At 42.4% G+C, this 20,000-nt stretch overlaps 1 protein-coding gene across 1 annotated transcript in view; it reads left to right on the forward strand.

The window, feature by feature from the left end:
* nek11 (NIMA-related kinase 11) overlaps positions 1 to 20,000 on the forward strand; it is a 104,347-nt gene that overhangs the window by 55,154 nt on the left and 29,193 nt on the right. The window contains exons 11-13 of the mRNA XM_036006343.1: positions 6,238 to 6,331; positions 7,396 to 7,522; positions 19,189 to 19,304. Of these exons, the coding sequence (XP_035862236.1) occupies positions 6,238 to 6,331; positions 7,396 to 7,522; positions 19,189 to 19,304 (337 nt within the window). The remainder of the gene's footprint in view (positions 1 to 6,237; positions 6,332 to 7,395; positions 7,523 to 19,188; positions 19,305 to 20,000) is intronic.

Consider the following 20,000-nt stretch of genomic DNA (forward strand, 5'->3'; position numbering starts at 1 on the left):
CACACACACACAAAGAGACTCAGGTAACACACACACACACACACACACACACACACACACACACACACACACACACACACACAAAGAGACTCAGGTAACACACACACACACACACACACACACACACACACACACAAAGACACACAGCAAACACACACACACACACACACACACAAAGAGACTCAGGTAACACACACACACACACACACACACACACACACACACACACACACACACACACAAAGAGACTCAGGTAACACACACACACACACACACACACACACACACACACAAAGAGACTCAGGTAACACACACACACACACACACACACACACACACACACACACACACACAGACATACTCCACTGGCTCTAAAATGAAGTCTGTGAGAAGAATAAGAGTCTACTTCCTACTTTCTCTCCTTTTCGGGCGTTTTTCGACATTTTATCACAGACTCAAAACACATTTACTTTTGCATTACCAGGACTTAGTTGAGTTAATGTACTTGTACTGACATATCCACTTATATATATACCTCACACTTTTGTTCTTGAGGATGATTTTGAACAGCGATGCCACGCGGAGTATGTGCACACTGAGCTGCAGGAAGTGTCAGTGAAAGTGGGCTGATTGACTCAGACAGACTCTCCGTCTCCTCCTGTCCCTCGGAGCCGCCGTGTTAATAGAGTTCGGTGGCTCCGAGCGGCTGTTAAACACGTTGGATTCTGGGTAATAAAGCGTCGCTCAGCTGTGACTCCTCAGAGCGGATCCAATCAGGCGGGGATCACATTACAGGAGGACACACGCCACCTGAACACGTTCACTCAGTCAGCTGACAGATGGGTCTCAGACGCAGGGAATGAACACAAGTCTTCAGCCTCCATTCATAAGAAGTGAGAGTTGCAGCGGGCCTGAAGTTTCCTGGGAGTTTGGGACAGAAATGTGGATTATAAAAACTAAGACCTTGCTTCTCCAGAAGGGGTGGGACAAAATATTGATACAGCTATACGGATATATGAGGGGCCGTCAGGGACATTATTCAGAATTACCTCTCACAAACACGTGAAATGCTCTTACATACACTACTGAAACACTCTCGTAAATGCTACTGAAACACTCTCGTAAACGCTACTGAAACACTCTCGTAAACGCTACTGAAACACTCTCGTAAACACTACTGAAACACTCTCGTAAACACTACTGAAACACTCTCGTAAACACTACTGAAACGCTCTCATGAACACTACTGAAACTCTCTCGTAAACGCTACTGAAACACTCTCGTGAACACTACTGAAACGCTCTCATGAACACTACTGAAACTCTCTCATGAACGCTACTGAAACGCTCTCGTAAACACTACTGAAACACTCTCATAAACGCTACTGAAACGCTCTCATGAACACTACTGAAACGCTCTCGTAAACACTACTGAAACGCTCTCGTAAACACTACTGAAACGCTCTCATGAACACTACTGAAACGCTCTCATGAACGCTACTGAAACGCTCTCATGAACGCTACTGAAACACTCTCATAAACACTACTGAAACGCTCTCATAAACGCTACTGAAACGCTCTCATAAACACTACTGAAACGCTCTCATAAACACTACTGAAACGCTCTCATAAACGCTACTGAAACGCTCTCATGAACGCTACTGAAACGCTCTCGTAAACACTACTGAAACGCTCTCGTAAACACTACTGAAACGCTCTCATGAACGCTACTGAAACGCTCTCATAAACACTACTGAAACGCTCTCGTAAACACTACTGAAACACTCTCATAAACGCTACTGAAACGCTCTCGTAAACACTACTGAAACACTCATAAACGCTACTGAAACGCTCTCATGAACACTACTGAAACGCTCTCATGAACGCTACTGAAACGCTCTCATAAACACTACTGAAACGCTCTCATAAACGCTACTGAAACGCTCTCATGAACGCTACTGAAACGCTCTCATGAACGCTACTGAAACGCTCTCGTAAACGCTACTGAAACTCTCTCATGAACGCTACTGAAACGCTCTCGTAAACACTACTGAAACGCTCTCTTAAACACTACTGAAACGCTCTCTTAAACACTACTGAAACGCTCTCGTAAACACTACTGAAACGCTCTCATAAACACTACTGAAACACTCTCATGAACACTACTGAAACACTCTCATAAACGCTACTGAAACGCTCTCGTAAACACTACTGAAACACTCTCATAAACGCTACTGAAACGCTCTCATGAACACTACTGAAACGCTCTCGTAAACACTACTGAAACGCTCTCATGAACACTACTGAAACGCTCTCATGAACGCTACTGAAACGCTCTCATGAACGCTACTGAAACACTCTCATAAACACTACTGAAACGCTCTCATAAACGCTACTGAAACGCTCTCATGAACGCTACTGAAACGCTCTCGTAAACACTACTGAAACACTCTCGTAAACACTACTGAAACGCTCTCATGAACGCTACTGAAACGCTCTCCTAAACACTACTGAAACGCTCTCGTAAACACTACTGAAACACTCTCATAAACGCTACTGAAACGCTCTCATAAACACTACTGAAACGCTCTCCTAAACACTACTGAAACGCTCTCATGAACACTACTGAAACGCTCTCATAAACACTACTGAAACGCTCTCATAAACACTACTGAAACGCTCTCATGAACGCTACTGAAACGCTCTCATGAACGCTACTGAAACGCTCTCATGAACGCTACTGAAACACTCTCGTAAACACTACTGAAACGCTCTCATGAACGCTACTGAAACACTCTCATAAACACTACTGAAACGCTCTCATAAACGCTACTGAAACGCTCTCATGAACGCTACTGAAACGCTCTCATGAACGCTACTGAAACGCTCTCGTAAACGCTACTGAAACTCTCTCATGAACGCTACTGAAACGCTCTCGTAAACACTACTGAAACGCTCTCTTAAACACTACTGAAACGCTCTCGTAAACACTACTGAAACGCTCTCGTAAACACTACTGAAACGCTCTCGTAAACACTACTGAAACACTCTCATAAACGCTACTGAAACGCTCTCGTAAACACTACTGAAACACTCTCATAAACGCTACTGAAACGCTCTCGTAAACACTACTGAAACACTCTCATAAACGCTACTGAAACGCTCTCGTAAACACTACTGAAACGCTCTCTAAACACTACTGAAACGCTCTCGAACCTACTGAAACGCTCTCCTAAACACTACTGAAACGCTCTCGTAAACACTACTGAAACGCTCTCGTAAACACTACTGAAACACTCTCATGAACGCTACTGAAACGCTCTCGTAAACACTACTGAAACGCTCTCATGAACACTACTGAAACGCTCTCATGAACGCTACTGAAACGCTCTCATAAACACTACTGAAACGCTCTCGTAAACACTACTGAAACACTCTCATAAACGCTACTGAAACGCTCTCATAAACACTACTGAAACGCTCTCATAAACACTACTGAAACGCTCTCATGAACACTACTGAAACGCTCTCATGAACGCTACTGAAACGCTCTCATGAACGCTACTGAAACACTCTCATAAACACTACTGAAACGCTCTCATAAACGCTACTGAAACGCTCTCATAAACACTACTGAAACGCTCTCATAAACGCTACTGAAACGCTCTCATAAACGCTACTGAAACGCTCTCATGAACGCTACTGAAACGCTCTCGTAAACACTACTGAAACGCTCTCGTAAACACTACTGAAACGCTCTCATGAACGCTACTGAAACGCTCTCGTAAACACTACTGAAACACTCTCATAAACGCTACTGAAACGCTCTCGTAAACACTACTGAAACGCTCTCGTAAACACTACTGAAACGCTCTCATAAACGCTACTGAAACGCTCTCATGAACGCTACTGAAACGCTCTCGTAAACACTACTGAAACACTCTCATAAACGCTACTGAAACGCTCTCGTAAACACTACTGAAACGCTCTCGTAAACACTACTGAAACACTCTCATGAACACTACTGAAACGCTCTCGTAAACACTACTGAAACGCTCTCGTAAACACTACTGAAACGCTCTCATGAACACTACTGAAACGCTCTCATGAACGCTACTGAAACGCTCTCATGAACACTACTGAAACGCTCTCGTAAACACTACTGAAACACTCTCATAAACGCTACTGAAACGCTCTCGTAAACACTACTGAAACGCTCTCATAAACACTACTGAAACGCTCTCGTAAACACTACTGAAACGCTCTCATGAACACTACTGAAACGCTCTCGTAAACACTACTGAAACGCTCTCATGAACGCTACTGAAACACTCTCGTAAACACTACTGAAAAGCTCTCGTAAACACTACTGAAACGCTCTCGTAAACACTACTGAAACGCTCTCATGAACGCTACTGAAACACTCTCGTAAACACTACTGAAACGCTCTCATAAACACTACTGAAACGCTCTCATGAACGCTACTGAAACGCTCTCATGAACACTACTGAAACCTACCCTACACACATACAGATGTATTGCGTTGTTGTGTCCCGCTCTGCTCACTCACACACACACAGAACAGCTCTCTCTCTCTCTCTCTCAGGTTCGCCGGTCTTTTCCGTTAACGTTGAGGGTTTTTTCAGCTTCAGGTTTGTTTTTTACTTCGGTTTGTAGTACTTCCTTATTAACCAGTAGAGTTCTGGTAAACGTGGGGTTTGTTCAGACGTGGTGTTTGGTAGAATGCGTCTCTGCCTGTCGGAGATGTTTTTTCTTTTTTAAACCGTCAGCTGGCTCTAAACAGATCTGAAAAACAGTTCAGCACAGTCCCCCCCGCCCCCTCTCTCTCTCTTTCTCTCTCTCTCTGTCTCTCTCTTACTCTCTCTCACACACACACACACACACATACCTGGTGTGGAAATAAAAAAAAAATAAAAAAATCACACTGATCATAAAAAAATTAAAAGTTAAAAAAAGAAAGTTATGTTGAGTTTGAAAACTCTTGTTCATTACATTTTACTTCATAATTGCAACCTCATGTGTTGTATTCGTTATTCTTGTTCTGTATATAGTTTGTTTGTTATTGTGATCTAAACCATTGATCTGAAGCTCAATGCTGATGCTGTCATGTAAATAGTTTTCTAATCAGCAATAAATATAACAATTTCTGATCAACCCATATCAATTGCATGCTTAAAATAACATACCGGTTAAAGCCCCGCCCATTTCAAGACAAACCGACCCACTTCCGGGTTAAATCCCGCCCACTTCCAGGTTAGGCCCCGCCCAGTCCAAGTACCGATACAGATACAGATAATTCATATGGTTAACAGATACAGATACAGATAATGCTGTACTCGCTCATCCCTAGTTTCAGTAGTGTTTATGAGAGTGTTTCAGTAGAAAGTGTTTCAGTAGTGTTTATAAAAGTGTTTCAGTAGTGTTCATGAGAGCGTTTCAGTAGTGTTTATGAGAGTGTTTCAGTAGCGTTTATAAAAGTGTTTCAGTAGCGTTCACGAGAGCGTTTCAGTAGTGTTTATGAGAGCGTTTCAGTAGCGTTTATAAAAGTGTTTCAGTAGCGTTTATGAGAGCGTTTCAGTAGTGTTTATGAGAGCGTTTCAGTAGCGTTTATAAAAGTGTTTCAGTAGCGTTTATGAGAGCGTTTCAGTAGTGTTTATAAAAGTGTTTCAGTAGTGTTTATGAGAGTGTTTCAGTAGTGTTCATGAGAGCGTTTCAGTAGCGTTTATAAAAGTGTTTCAGTAGTGTTTATAAAAGTGTTTCAGTAGCGTTTATAAAAGTGTTTCAGTAGCGTTCACGAGAGCGTTTCAGTAGCATTTCAGTAGTGTTTATGAGTGTTTCAGTAGTGTTTATGAGAGCGTTTCAGTAGCGTTTATAAAAGTGTTTCAGTAGTGTTTATAAAAGTGTTTCAGTAGTGTTTATGAGAGCGTTTCAGTAGTGTTCATGAGAGCGTTTCAGTAGTGTTCATGAGAGCGTTTCAGTAGTGTTCATGAGAGCGTTTCAGTAGTGTTTATGAGAGCGTTTCAGTAGTGTTTATGAGAGCGTTTCAGTAGTGTTTGTCACTCTTTTCAACTTTCTTTTATCATTATTTCTCTCTCAAAATGCTATAAAATTGAAGACAAACACCCAAATTCAATGAAAGTACTGAGCTGAATATGGGTCACATTGTGACCCGAGGACAACAGGAGAGTTAAAGAGGTTTTGGTTTCTGTCTCAACAGGAAACTGGCCGAGGAGAAATACGAGGAGATCCACACGCGTAGGAGGGAACTCAGGAGCCGACATTTTGAAAAAGTCAGCCTGGACGTTCTGAATGTAAGAAAAAGATGAATTCACTTTATACATGTTATATATTTACCCCGCAGACCACAGACTGCTGCTCTTCACGGGTTGAATTAATCTTCTTAGTCCCGAATGTTTCAGGTAAAGTTTCTGAGGGTTCTAAGGGTTCTGAAGGTTTCTAAGGGTACTAAGGATTCTGAAGGGTTCTGAAGGGTTCTGAAGGTTTCTAAGGGTACTAAGGGTTCTGAAGGGTTCTAAGGGTACTAAGGATTCTGAAGGGTTCTGAAGGGTTCTAAGGGTTCTGAAGGTTTCTGAGGGTGCTAAGGATTCTGAAGGGTTCTGAAGGTTTCTAAGGGTTCTGAAGGTTTCTAAGGATACTAAGGATTCTGAAGGGTTCTGAAGGTTTCTAAGGATACTAAGGATTCTGAAGGGTTCTGAAGGTTTCTAAGGGTTCTGAAGGGTTCTAAGGAGACTCAGAGAAAGTGTTGAGGTGTTGAAGAGTTTAGTACACAGTTTAAGTAGATAATCTACACGTTTATTTAATGCATTTGGCCACTACTACTAGCATGTTAGCATGTGTTAGCATTTTACCGTGTGTTAGCATGTAAACATGTTAGCATGTCTTAGCATTTGTTAGCATGTGTCATGTTAGCATGTGTTTAGTTAGCATGCTTTATGTTAGAATATGTAAGCATGTTACAGTAGCATCTGTTAGTGTATTAGCATGTGTTAGCAAGTTAGTGTGTGTTATCATGTGTTAGCATAATTTAGTGTGTTAGCATGTTTCAGCCTATTTTAGCATTTCTTAGTGTGTTTTAGCATATTTTGCTTATTTTAGTGTATTAGCATGTGTTAGCAGGTGTTAGCATAATTTAGCCTGTTAGCATGTGTAAGCAGGTTTTAGCCTATTTTTAGCATTTTATTTGCATGTTTTAGCATATTTTAGGATATTTTAGCGTGTGAGCATGTGTTAGCGTGTGTTAGCATCTGCTTCTACTAATACGTAGAGGAAGTGTTGCGGTGTTAGTTCTCTCTCTGAGTCGGTGGATGTTTGAAGGGAGAGGAACTAAAAGAGTCAATTAAAACTAAAACCCCAGGAGAGCAGAGAGGACGGAGCCTGCCGAAGTCAACCAATCAGCATTCAGGACCATGGGTCACCAGGAGGCTCGCAGCCAATCCTGATGAAACAGGAGGACGGCGAGATGTCAGAGTCGGAAGTGCACGGTGAGAAAAACATCATCTTAGTTTAGATTTCCTACATGTTACGGATGAAGATAATTCCTTACATTTTCTGCACAGTTTGGTCAAAACATTAGAGATGAAAATATATTAAATAGTTTAAGTCAAACATCTGTGGTGGTTCCTAGTATGTTGCCAAAGACCACTATTTTATTAACAACTGTAGGGAATTATGTCTAAAATAAGGCCCTAAGGCCTGTTAAATCTGACTCCAATTTAATAATTCCCGCGCCTTCTTACATCGGACTTAAGTTAAATCTGAGACAAAGAGTTCAGTTAAGCAAAGTTTACGGAGTCCAGCATAAAAGTTACAACACAATTGTGGTTTCACAAACAGAGACTAACGGTAGGGTTCCACACAGCGAAACACCAAGCAAATTTCGGCCAGCGAAATATTGCCTCGGGGGCATGGTCGCGAAAACCACACGCCAGACCGTAACAGAACAGCGGCTGCTAGGCAGCTAGCAGAGAGGGTTGAAGCTAGGTAGCTAGCAGAGAGGGTTGAAGCTAGGTAGCATAGGTAGCTAGCAGAGAGGGTTGAAGCTAGGTAGCATAGGTAGCTATCAGGTAATTTGCTAGCAAGCTATCGTTGCTATTGTAGCTTGTGAAATCCGTGTTGATACAAGCATCAATGTTCGCCAACAAAACATGTAATCAAACAAATGCACAAGTAGCCTAGCTTCCTGGCTAGGCTTACTATGAAATCCAATGTCCGAACATGCTAGTGATTAGCCTGTCGGCTAGCTGAAAAGTTTGAGTGTTTAAACTAACATCTACAGTGGTCTATTTAGTGGTGTGTGTGCCCTGACTAAGTTCGTGTGTCATATAAATCACAATTTGTGTTGATACAAGTACCAATGTTCGTGTAGAAACATTTTAATCACATATAAATTCATGATACAGCGCTGATAACCTCCGCCATCTTGGTCAGACTTTTTTTGTAACTCCCACCTCCAAATACAAACACGCGGACCTGATTGGTTCTCGAGTGGTCCTCATTTGAATAAAGTTAAACTTTCATCAACTTTGTTTCGCTCGCCTCGGCGATTCGCTCTCGCCCAATCAGGGCGAATTTCGTCTCCATTCAACCTCAATGAGAGCGAAGCGAAATTTCACAGTGTGGAAACCTACCGCTAGTTTCCCTAGCAACAGACATCAAGTCAGAGCTGGTCTACCAAGTTGTCCTCCGAATTATGAGCTCTGATCTGTTCTCTCCCTCAAGCTTTTATCCTATCCTCATAGGGGGGGGGGGTGTCTTCTAGTTTCTAGACAGAAACTGGTATCTTCACACACACACACACACACACACACACACACACACACGCCCAGGTCGGGGCCTCTGTGTGGTGCAACTTCCTCGTCTGCTCTCGCAACCTTCAAACAATGCACCTCAATGACTAACACAGCTCTTTTACAACGAGCACATACACACAGTGAATGTCTATCAGAGAGGACAAGTTAGCTGTTAGTAAGCTTAAGCACATAATACTGCATATACATCAGTTCCTCCAGAAAAACGTGATTATGCGATTGCATAATTCAATGCATAATCAGCCAAAGTCTGCATATTTATGCGGGGGGGGGGGCGCATTTTTTCAAATACGCCACACTTTCGCCGCATAAATTGCAGATTTCCGCGCAAAAATGCAGGGCTTGCATGATTTCATAATCCCCGCATTTTCGTAGCAAAAAACTCACATATATCTTAGCAGAAAGTTCACACAAGAGCAGCCATTTTCCCCTGTTGCCATGGGAACGTTATGAAGTAACGTTATGAAGTGACGTAATTACGCGACGTGAACATCATCGAAAAGCTGCAAACCCCGCGATGAAGCCACGATGAAACTGCAGTTTTTGCAAGTTCCCGCAATTTCATCGCATAAAATTGCATAAATATCCCGCATATTCCATCGCATTTTTTAAGAAAATATACCGCATAATCAAGGATTTTTGCCCAAAACAATCACAAAAAAACTTTTCATTCATTAATATGTCCTCATTGGTGTAAAATGACCTCTGCCAATGATCTGACTTATCCTCGTAAGCAAAGAATTTCTTATCTGTATTTACATTGGACGGGCAAGTCCAAGGAGGCTTCCACGTCGTTCCGCCATTTTGAAAAACTATAATGGCTGAGAGGGACATAGAGCACTAGTCTACCCGTCTAGCTAATCCACAACGCGTTTTCGTTCAGAGCCAGCGTCACATGACTGAATCCAGCTGAAACGGAGAAGGAGATCAGTGAGAGGAGCTTGTCACTGCCCTTTAGTTCATAATGGAGGATCAGACTTATGCCGAGCCACAGGAGAAGGAATCCTCGCCAAAAAAGTGACAATTGGAAGACATGTTGTCAGAGCTTCTTGGTACATAACTGCTACCGTCGTTGCAACACGCATTTGAAAAAGCGAGGCGCTAGAGAGCACTATTCGTTTGAATGCAAAATACAATTTCACCGCTAGATGGGAGAAATTCCTACACAGTGTACCTTTAAATATGGAAATTGTGACACCCCTACTCCGGTGTGGGCAGGACTTAAAGTGCCCATATTATGAAAAAAAACACTTTTTCTGGGATTTGGGGTGTTATTTTGTGTCTCTTGTGCTTCCACACACATACAAACTTTGAAAAATAACATCCATGCTGTTTAGAGTGAGATACGGTTTCTGAATGTGTCCTGCCTTCAGTCTCTGGGTGAGCTGGTCAAAATCTGCACGGCTTTCTACGTCACTAGCTGAGACGAGGGTCTAGGGAGCTAACCGTTAGCATGCTAGCTAGCTCGTTCTCAATGGCAAAACACTGCTACAACACACACAAATTCACCCTAATCTACAAAATAAATTGTATAGAACTACTTCCATGTCCCTGTTCTGCAGGTATTCCACACAAAGTTGGAAGTGCGCCCTCGTTTAGAAGAAGTCTCCCGGCTAATCCTGCCTTGTACTACTGAAGTTGGAGAAACAGCTAGCTAGCTCATGTAGTCCTTACCTAGCTACTGATCATGTGATCTTACCTAGCTACTGATCATGTGATCTTACCTAGCTACTGAGCATGTGATCTTACCTAGCTACTGATCATGTGGTCTTACCTAGCTACTGAGCATGTGATCTTACCTAGCTACTGATCATGTGGTCTTACCTAGCTACTGAGCATGTGGTCTTACCTAGCTACTGAGCATGTGATCTTACCTAGCTACTGAGCATGTGATCTTACCTAGCTACTGAGCATGTGATCTTACCTAGCTACTGAGCATGTGGTCTTAACTAGCTACTGACCATGTGCGACTGCCAACAAAGATGTTACAGCAGTGAGAGGTCTCACTCTGTAGCTAAAACAGAGACCTGAACACAGGGTGAAAAGAGGAGCTGCAGCAATGTGCAGTACAACAAAAATATGGTGTTTTTAGAAAATTAAACCATGTAAGCCTATTCTGGTACAACCTCTAAATACAATTATGAACCTGAAAATGAGCAGAATATGGCCACTTTAAATGCGCTCTGTCCCTGGATCAGTCAATGACTTGTTCCTTCGTCTTTTTTCAGCGTAACTAAACTCCGGTACATTATGTCTCTTCATTTACTTTAATTTCTTGTGTTCAGAACTGCCTGACGTTTGTGATCAGTCCCTGACAGCAGCTCAACGGACAGTAAAATTACACTTAATGTTTCTCGTTAAAAACATATTAAAAAAATAACTTTTCATCACTTCTCAGCTGTGACGTGTCTGTGGATTAACACACAGTTCACAGTTCACGTTTAACACACACCGTCACGTTCTCTGTCACTGAAGCTCTCAGAATAAACCCAGCTGCCAGTAAGTCAAAACTAATGAAATTTGCAGCTGATCCGAAGCAAAAAAGCTCTCCGGAGATTTCTGAGTTGGAGCAACTTAATCAGCTGTTTGTTTAGATAATCCTGTCGGGTTTTAAAAAGGTTATAAATCTCATTAAAAATGAATGTCAGTTCTGACGGACGCTTTAAATGAGAAAAGGGAACTTCTGCTCTTTTGTTATCGTCCGTTAGTCTGTCTTCCCGTCCGTCTGCTGTGGGAGGAATACGTTTGGGATACATAATTTAAGGAAACCGCCGAGCTCTTTAGCTCATTACGGAGTTCATAGATGTATGATTGCATCAAAGTGCTCGGGGACAAATGATGAAACCTGAGAGTTTCTGTGCCGCTGCTGCTCAGAGCCAAACACCAAAAACATGAAAGAAAAGATGCACTTTGGGGAGAGAAAATTCATCTTGGAATAAAGGTTGTCAAGGATTTCAATTTCACGTTTTCTCACACATGAAATACACTAATATTAGTGCTGCTATACTTGTTGTGAGAACCTGCAAAAACATTACAAACCTAAACCCTAAAACAACCTTTGGAGACGTGACTGAAACATATTCTCATTTCTAAAACACGTCCTAACTTTCTAAAACACGTCCTCACTTCCAAAAATACGTCCTCACTTTCTAAAACACGTCCTCACTTTCTAAAACACGTCCTCACTTTCTAAAACACGTCCTCACTTTCTAAAACACGTCCTCACTTCCTAAAACACGTCCTAACTTTCTAAAACACGTCCTCACTTTCTAAAACACGTCCTCACTTCCTAAAACACGTCCTAACTTTCTAAAACACGTCCTCACTTTCTAAAACACGTCCTCACTTCCTAAAACACGTCCTCACTTCCTAAAACACGTCCTAACTTTCTAAAACACGTCCTCACTTTCTAAAACACGTCCTCACTTCCTAAAACACGTCCTAACTTCCTAAAACACGTCCTCACTTTCTAAAACACGTCCTCACTTCCTAAAACACGTCCTAACTTTCTAAAACACGTCCTCACTTCCTAAAACACGTCCTCACTTCCTAAAACACGTCCTAACTTTCTAAAACACGTCCTCACTTTCTAAAACACGTCCTCACTTCCTAAAACACGTCCTCACTTTCTAAAACACGTTCTCACTTTCTAAAACACGTCCTCACTTTCTAAAACATATCCTCACACGAAAAGGTGCAGAAAAGGTGCAGAAAAGGCGACGAATAAGGTGACGAAAAGACGACGAATAAGGCGATGAAAAGGTGATGAAAAGGCGATGAAAAGGCGATGAATAAGGTGACGAAAAGACGACAAATAAGGCGATGAAAAGGTGATGAAAAGGCGGCATAAAGGCGACAAAAAGGCGATTTATTATTTCCTCAAATGTCTTCCCTCAAAAACAATCCCAGACTTTTGCAGAATGTTCTCGGTGAAAAATACGCTCTTTCAAAAATGTGCTTTAATTTCCCCAAAATGTCACCACGTTTCAAACCCATCCTTATTTTCCGTGATTGCTCTAACTTTTCTGACATTCCTGAATTATCCTTATCTCCCAAACATTTCCCACCTTTTTACAGTTTTTCTGAAAGCATGCCTCATATTCTCAGAACTCTACACACAAATCCAAAAACACACACACACACACACACACAATGGGCAAAACCCCTCAATTCTCCTGCAAAATGAAATTTTACATCTCTTCTCAAAATGGTATTTTGTTTTCACATGACACACACAAGCCATCATATGAACAGACATTTAGAAGAACCAGTTGAACACTGATGTGCTCAATGGAAAACACTGATGAATGGAAAACACCATTCATCATAATGACTTAGGCCTTTTTTGTGCTCAGTGTTACACCTACTACAGACAGTACATGTAAAATATTTGAGAATATTGTTTTTATACTCAGAACACACAAATACACGGTAATAAATATATTTTATTTTCCCAAAAAAACAATGTACACAGTGTACATCCCAACCAACACAAAGTTGCACATACAGTGGTCTACATACAAAACAACAGAAGAATTTACTGTATACAGTTACAGTAAAAAAAAAAAAAAAAAAAACTATGCTGCATCCTCTCTTCTGTTTGGGTCTGACCACAGCACCTCGTCCACATCACAAGCAACATTTTCCCTGGCCAAGCAGCGGGGGAAATATCGCCCAGCATGGCGAATCCAGCCATGAAAATCAACTGCTATATCTCCACATGCATCTTCCATAGTTTTGGAGAAGGGGTATACGCGTTTGTGGATTTCTGTCATACACTTTCCATCTCCAAAGCTCTCAATCTACCGGTCAGTTTTCGTTCCTACCCTCACCTATGGTCATGAAGGCTGGGTCATGACCGAAAGAACGAGATCCAGGGTACAAGCGGCCGAAATGGGTTTCCTCAGGAGGGTGGCTGGCGTCTCCCTTAGAGATAGGGTGAGAAGCTCAGTCATCCGTGAGGAGCTCGGAGTAGAGCCGCTGCTCCTTCGCGTCGAAAGGAGCCAGTTGAGGTGGTTCGGGCATCTGGTAAGGATGCCCCCTGGGCGCCTCCCTAGGGAGGTGTTCCAGGCACGTCCAGCTGGGAGGAGGCCTCGGGGAAGACCCAGGACTAGGTGGAGGGATTATATCTCCAACCAGGCCTGGGAACGCCTCGGGATCCCCCAGTCGGATCTGGTTAATGTGGCTCGGGAAAGGGAAGTTTGGGGTCCCCTGCTGGAGCTGCTACCCCCGCGACCCGTTACCGGATAAGCGGAAGAAGATGGATGGATGGACTTTCCATCTCCAGGCAGAAACAAATTCTCCAAAACAGAAGAGCTCACCTGTTGCCCCTTTATGCTAAAGCTCTGATTGCTAATTGTAAAACTGTGTGACGGGTGTTTGCCCATGGGATGAGTCAGTGTGCATATTTAAATGGCAGTGTGTTCCTTGTGAAAACAAGAGATTTTCTTCATGAAAATTGTGCCAAATGCAGAGAATTGTGTGTAGTGTTTTGAAAAAAAGTGTGTTTTAGAACTGCAATTTGAGTGTAAAGCAGGAATTGTGCTTGTAGTTTAGCCGAATTAGTTCAGGGGGTTGGTGCATGAGTTACATGCTGTGGTCATTGTGTCTCAAGTACCAGTATTTGTGTGTAAACAATTGAGAAAAACTGTAAAGTGTCCTCACTTAACATTTTAGATTCCTACAAAGTCACAGTTTGGACCCCTCCCCCTGCTGTTGGTTTTCTTAAGCATCTCTGTATAATTGAAGTATAACGTTCCCTAATGAGCGTGTCCACAGAGAGCCAGCTTTTATTCCGGTGCCAGCCTTTCAGCCTTCAAACACTCGGCGTCTGACTTTAGATCTTCAGACACTCGAGAGTTTCCAGTTTCCTGCTCCTCAAACACGTTTCCTCCTGCAGGAGAGATGGAGAGACAGAGAGACAGATAGACAGACAGAAAGAGAGAGAGAGACAGACAGAGAGACAGACAGAGAGAGAGAGACAGACAGAGAGACAGAGAGACAGACAGACAGCTCCTGGTTAAAAGCCTCGGTGGTCTCTCTAAAAACAGAAACAGCTGACTGAGCCTCAGTGTGACGTCACATGAAATCTAAAACTGACGTGAGCTCCACATGTTGGTCTCCGGCTTGTTTTGAAGTTTCTCACGTCTGTTCTGCTCCCAGAGCCCCCCCACCCGCTGTCTGATCCCAGCCGCGTGATTGGCTGACGGAGGAGGGAGAGACTCTGTCCGACCCTCAGAGAATCCCTCCATGAATTAAACATTCTCCATCTTTAAAAACTCCCCGAGCTCGTTAGCAAGAATAATTATCAGACAGAGCGCCGGGTAGAAGTGACAAATTAAATCCATCAAGATTCAAGAGGAATGACTTCGAACTTATAATAACTTTTAAATTTAAAAGTACACATTTTACAAATTGTGTGATATTTCATAGACTACAATTTGTGGACATAGCCAACAGGTTCTCACACTCATCTCGTAAAATATGGACGCTTGGTCAGGTGCCTTTGTCGTTCTTATTGACGCTAAAAGTCTCCTTTAGCGCTATAAGTTAACGTGCTTGGTCGGGACTATTGCCGTCCCTTTAGCGCTGTAAGTAAACGCGCTTGGTCGGGACTATTGCTGTCCCTTTAGCGCTAAGTAAACACGCTTGGTCGGGACTATTGCCATCCCTTTAGCGCTAAGTAAACGTGCTTGGTCGGGACTATTGCCGTCCCTTTAGCGCCAAGTAAACGCGCTTGGTCGGGACTATTGCCGTCCCTTTTGACGCAGTTATGTTTAGGAAAGGGTCGTAGGTGGGCGTACGGTTCTGTGACACGCGGGAGGAAAATAAAAAGCGACTATAGCAAGCGTGACAAGCGGGACGCGAACCCCGCTCTCCTGGGTGAGAGTCCTGTGTTTGTTTGACCCATCCACCACCCTAACCAACCTCCTTACGTGGAAATTCGCCCTTACACCCTTACATACTACTCTCTAAATCCTCTCTAACTGCTGCTCTCCCCGGTGCGTTACACAAACACGCTGAAAGATGCCTTTTTCATCACATCACACGCTGACAGCCACTGTCCAAACGTCCTTATTTTACGAGTTCGGAATGAGAACGGGTTGACGTAGCATCAGTAACGTTTCTCATTGGTTTGTGGACTGCTGCTTTGAAGGGTTGAGTTTGGCATTTTTGTTTTGGTGGAACATATGCATTGTTGTATATGTACATACATGTGTGTATATGTGTATGCATGTGTGTGTATATGTGTATACATGTGTGTATATGTGTATATGTGTATGCATGTGTGTATGTGTAAACATGTGTGTATATGTGTATGCATGTGTATATGTGTACGCATGTGTGTATATCTGTATACATGTGTGTATACATGTGTGTATATGTGTATGCATGTGTGTATATGTGTATACATGTGTGTATATGTGTTTACACGATGTGTATGCATGTGTGTATGTGTATGCATGTGTGTATATGTGTATACATGTGTGTATATGTGTATACACGATGTGTATGCATGTGTGTCTATATGTATAAATACGTGTATATGTGTATGCATGTGTGTATATGTGTATACATATGTATATATGTGTATACATATGTGTATACATGTGTGTATATGTGTATGCATGTGTGTCTATACGTATAAATATGTGTATATGTGTATGCATGTGTGTACATTAGTATGCATGTGTGTATATGTGTATACATGTGTGCAAACATATGTGTATACATGTGTGTATATGTGTATGCATGTGTATATGTGTACGCATGTGTGTGTATATCTGTATACATGTGTGTATACATGTGTGTATATGTGTATACATGTGTGTATATGTGTTTACACGATGTGTATGCATGTGTGTATGTGTATACATGTGTGCATATGTGTATGCATGTGTGTGTAAATGTGTATACATGTGTGTATATGTGTATACACGATGTGTATGCATGTGTAAATGTGTATGCATGTGTGCATATGTATATGCATGTGTGTCTATATGTATAAATACGTGTATATGTGTATGCATGTGTGTATATGTGTATGCATGTGTGTATATGTGTATACATATGTGTATATGTGTATACATATGTGTATGCATGTGTGTATATGTGTATACATATGTGTATATGTGTATACATATGTGTATACATGTGTGTATATGTGTATGCATGTGTGTCTATATGTATAAATATGTGTATATGTGTATGCATGTGTGTACATTAGTATGCATGTGTGTATATGTGTATAAATATGTATATATGTGTATGCATGTGTGTATATGTGTATGCGTGTGTGTGTGTGTGTATGTGTATGCATGTGTGTATATGTGTATTCATGTGTGTACATTAGTATGCATGTGTGTATATGTGTATACTTGTGTGTGTATATGTGTATACGTATGTGTATGCATGTGTTTATATGAGTATACATGTGTGTATATGTGTATGCATGTGTGTATATGTGTATGCATGTGTGTATATATGTGTGTGTGTGTGTGTGTGTGTGTGTGTGTGTGTGTGTGTGTGTGTGTGTGTGTGTGTGTCATCTATGTATTTATTTTAGTCATGCATGATTTTTGCCTAATTCTTTCCTTGCTTGCTTTTATTTCGAAGTGACCATATTTGGACAAAGGGGCGGGGCTTGGGAGTACGACGCGGCTTAAGGCCGTTACACACCGGGGGGGCGTGTCCAATAAACGACACGAAAATGCGAAATAATCACATCGAAACTATTCCTACAGGCAGCAATGGGAATTTACTTTTTGAGTTTCCTTTTAGCGAAATATTGAGTGAATTGAATTCCCTCTGGTAAACAGTGTTGGTATGTTAAATGTCTAGGGCTTTTATTGTGAAAGGTAAGAATGGAAAGAGTTTTTCTGGTAAACACTGCCTTTGTCAAGGATGAATGGAGTAATAAAGTTTGCCGTGTAGTATCCTACAGTAACCTAACATGATTATGTAAAGGTTTCATGTAAGACACTGTAATATAAGCTTAGTTTTCAGAAGAGAGTATAGCAGTGCAGTGGTTTAATCATTAACCTCCTAGTGGCGTGAGTCGCTGGGAACTAACCATACTATGTCAACTTATGTTACCTAACGTATGGCCAGGGAGCCTCCCAAAGACACTAAGCTATGCTATGTCAACTGACATGTTCACATGATTATCTAACTTGTTACTACCTAAGCTACCCAATGTAAGCTGCGAAATGTAAAGCCAACATCAGAAGGCATATTGGCGGTGTATTCTCCAGGTTCTGCAGGACCTGTAAATGGATGCTGTAATCTTTGCTGGTGCTGCTTACCAACAGATTCTCACTCCCATCTCGTAAAATACGGACGCTTGGTCAGGTGACTTTGTCATTGTTATTGACGCTAAAAGTCTCCTTTAGCGTCAGTAACAATGTTGGTCGGCACTATTGGCGTCCCTTTTGATGCAGTTATGTTTAGCGAAAGGTCGTGGGTGGGCTTACGCTTCCGTGACATGTGGGAAGAACGTGACGGTTAAAGACACACGCGGGACACGATCCCTCGTCTCTTGGGTGAAAGTCTTGTGTTTGACCCATCATCCACCCCACCAACCTCCCTACGCCGAATTTCCCCCTTACGTACTACTCTCTAAACCCCGTGTAGCTGCTGCTCTCCCCGGTACGTTCTACAAACACGCTGAAGGGCGCTTTATTCGTCGCATCAGACGCTGACAGCCACTGTCCAAACGTCCTTACTTTAGGAGTTCTGGCTGGTCAGGCTAACGCTGATCATCTGTGACGTAAACTGGAGACATGTCGCAGAACGGTCCGCTTCATTGCTGAAGTTAGACGATGAAGAACAGCAGCCAAACACTTTTAAATTTTAAATAATAACATATTTTACCAACCACCACTCTTTGAGAAACACTGCTTTATATTGAAAGTTTAAATGTTAAATTAAAGATAACCTTAACTGTATGTGTGTGTATGTCTGTCTGTGTGTGTGCGTGCGTGTGTGTCTGTGTGCGTGCGTGCGTGCATGTGTGTCTGTGTGTGTGGGTGTGTGCGTGCGTGTGTGTGCGTGCCTGCGTGTGTGTCTGTGTGCGTGTGTGCGTGCGTGCATGCATGTCTGTGTGTGTGGGTGTGTGCATGCGTGCGTGCGTGTGTGTCTGTGTGTGTGCATGCGTGTGTGTGCCTGTGTGCGTGTCTGTGTGTGTGCGTTTGTGCGTGTGTGTGTGTGTGTCTGTGTGCGTGTGTGCGTGCGTGCATGCGTGTCTGTGTGTGTGGGTGTGTGCATGCGTGCGTATGCGTGCGTGTGCGTGCGTGTGTGTGCGTGTGTGTGTCTGTGTGTGTGTGTGTGTGTGTGTTCAGATATCCCGGAGGACCCTCAGGCTGCAGAAGTTTATTACAACCAGGACGGATTTGATTCGTGTTCAGAGGACGAAGAGACGACACCTGCAGAGACACTTTACCTGTCTGACCCACAGGTGAGTCTGATGTTGAACATTTGTGATAAACTGAAGAAAGGTAAACCCACCAGACTCCATGTAAATAATCAGTACTTTTAGCGTGTAGAGAGCCAGCATATTTCCACCAGACTCCATGTAAATAATCAGGACTTTTAGCGTGTATAGAGCCAGCATATTTCCACCAGTTTGGTGATGGTGATTTCGGGGCTGTTCCATGTTGAACTAAAAGGATCTTACTCTTTAACTAAAAGGTCTATCTCTGTAGGGATCCTTTCATAATGTTGTCACACACTTAGAATAATAATCTGAGTCTGTCAGCAGCAACAACAGAACTTTTAGTGGACGCCAACTGACGGTTTAACGTTACGTTGCAGCTTGTTTCGTCTCGCTTAATACTGGACCAGTCTCAAAGGTTGTTGATCCCATCAGTCACTAAGACACAGAGACATGGGGAAATATGTCTTTGTGTCCGAACTTGGGAAATAGGACCACTGAGGAGAACATAAACGCATCTCCGGCCTCGTTGGAAGTCTGCACTCTCCGTTTGATTTAAACTATAAAACAATCAGAAATACGAGACCAGGACGTGAGCCGAGAAAAGCAACTGGGATTAGTGTTTCTGCGTTTACACTCGGCTCATCCTCGTCATAATCCAGTGTTAAAAACACCAAATATTATTATGCACAACTCCCTAATTAGGGCAGCAGAGTATAA

Source organism: Sander lucioperca, chromosome 10 (genome assembly GCF_008315115.2).
Source record: "Sander lucioperca isolate FBNREF2018 chromosome 10, SLUC_FBN_1.2, whole genome shotgun sequence".
NCBI lineage: Eukaryota > Metazoa > Chordata > Actinopteri > Perciformes > Percidae > Sander > Sander lucioperca.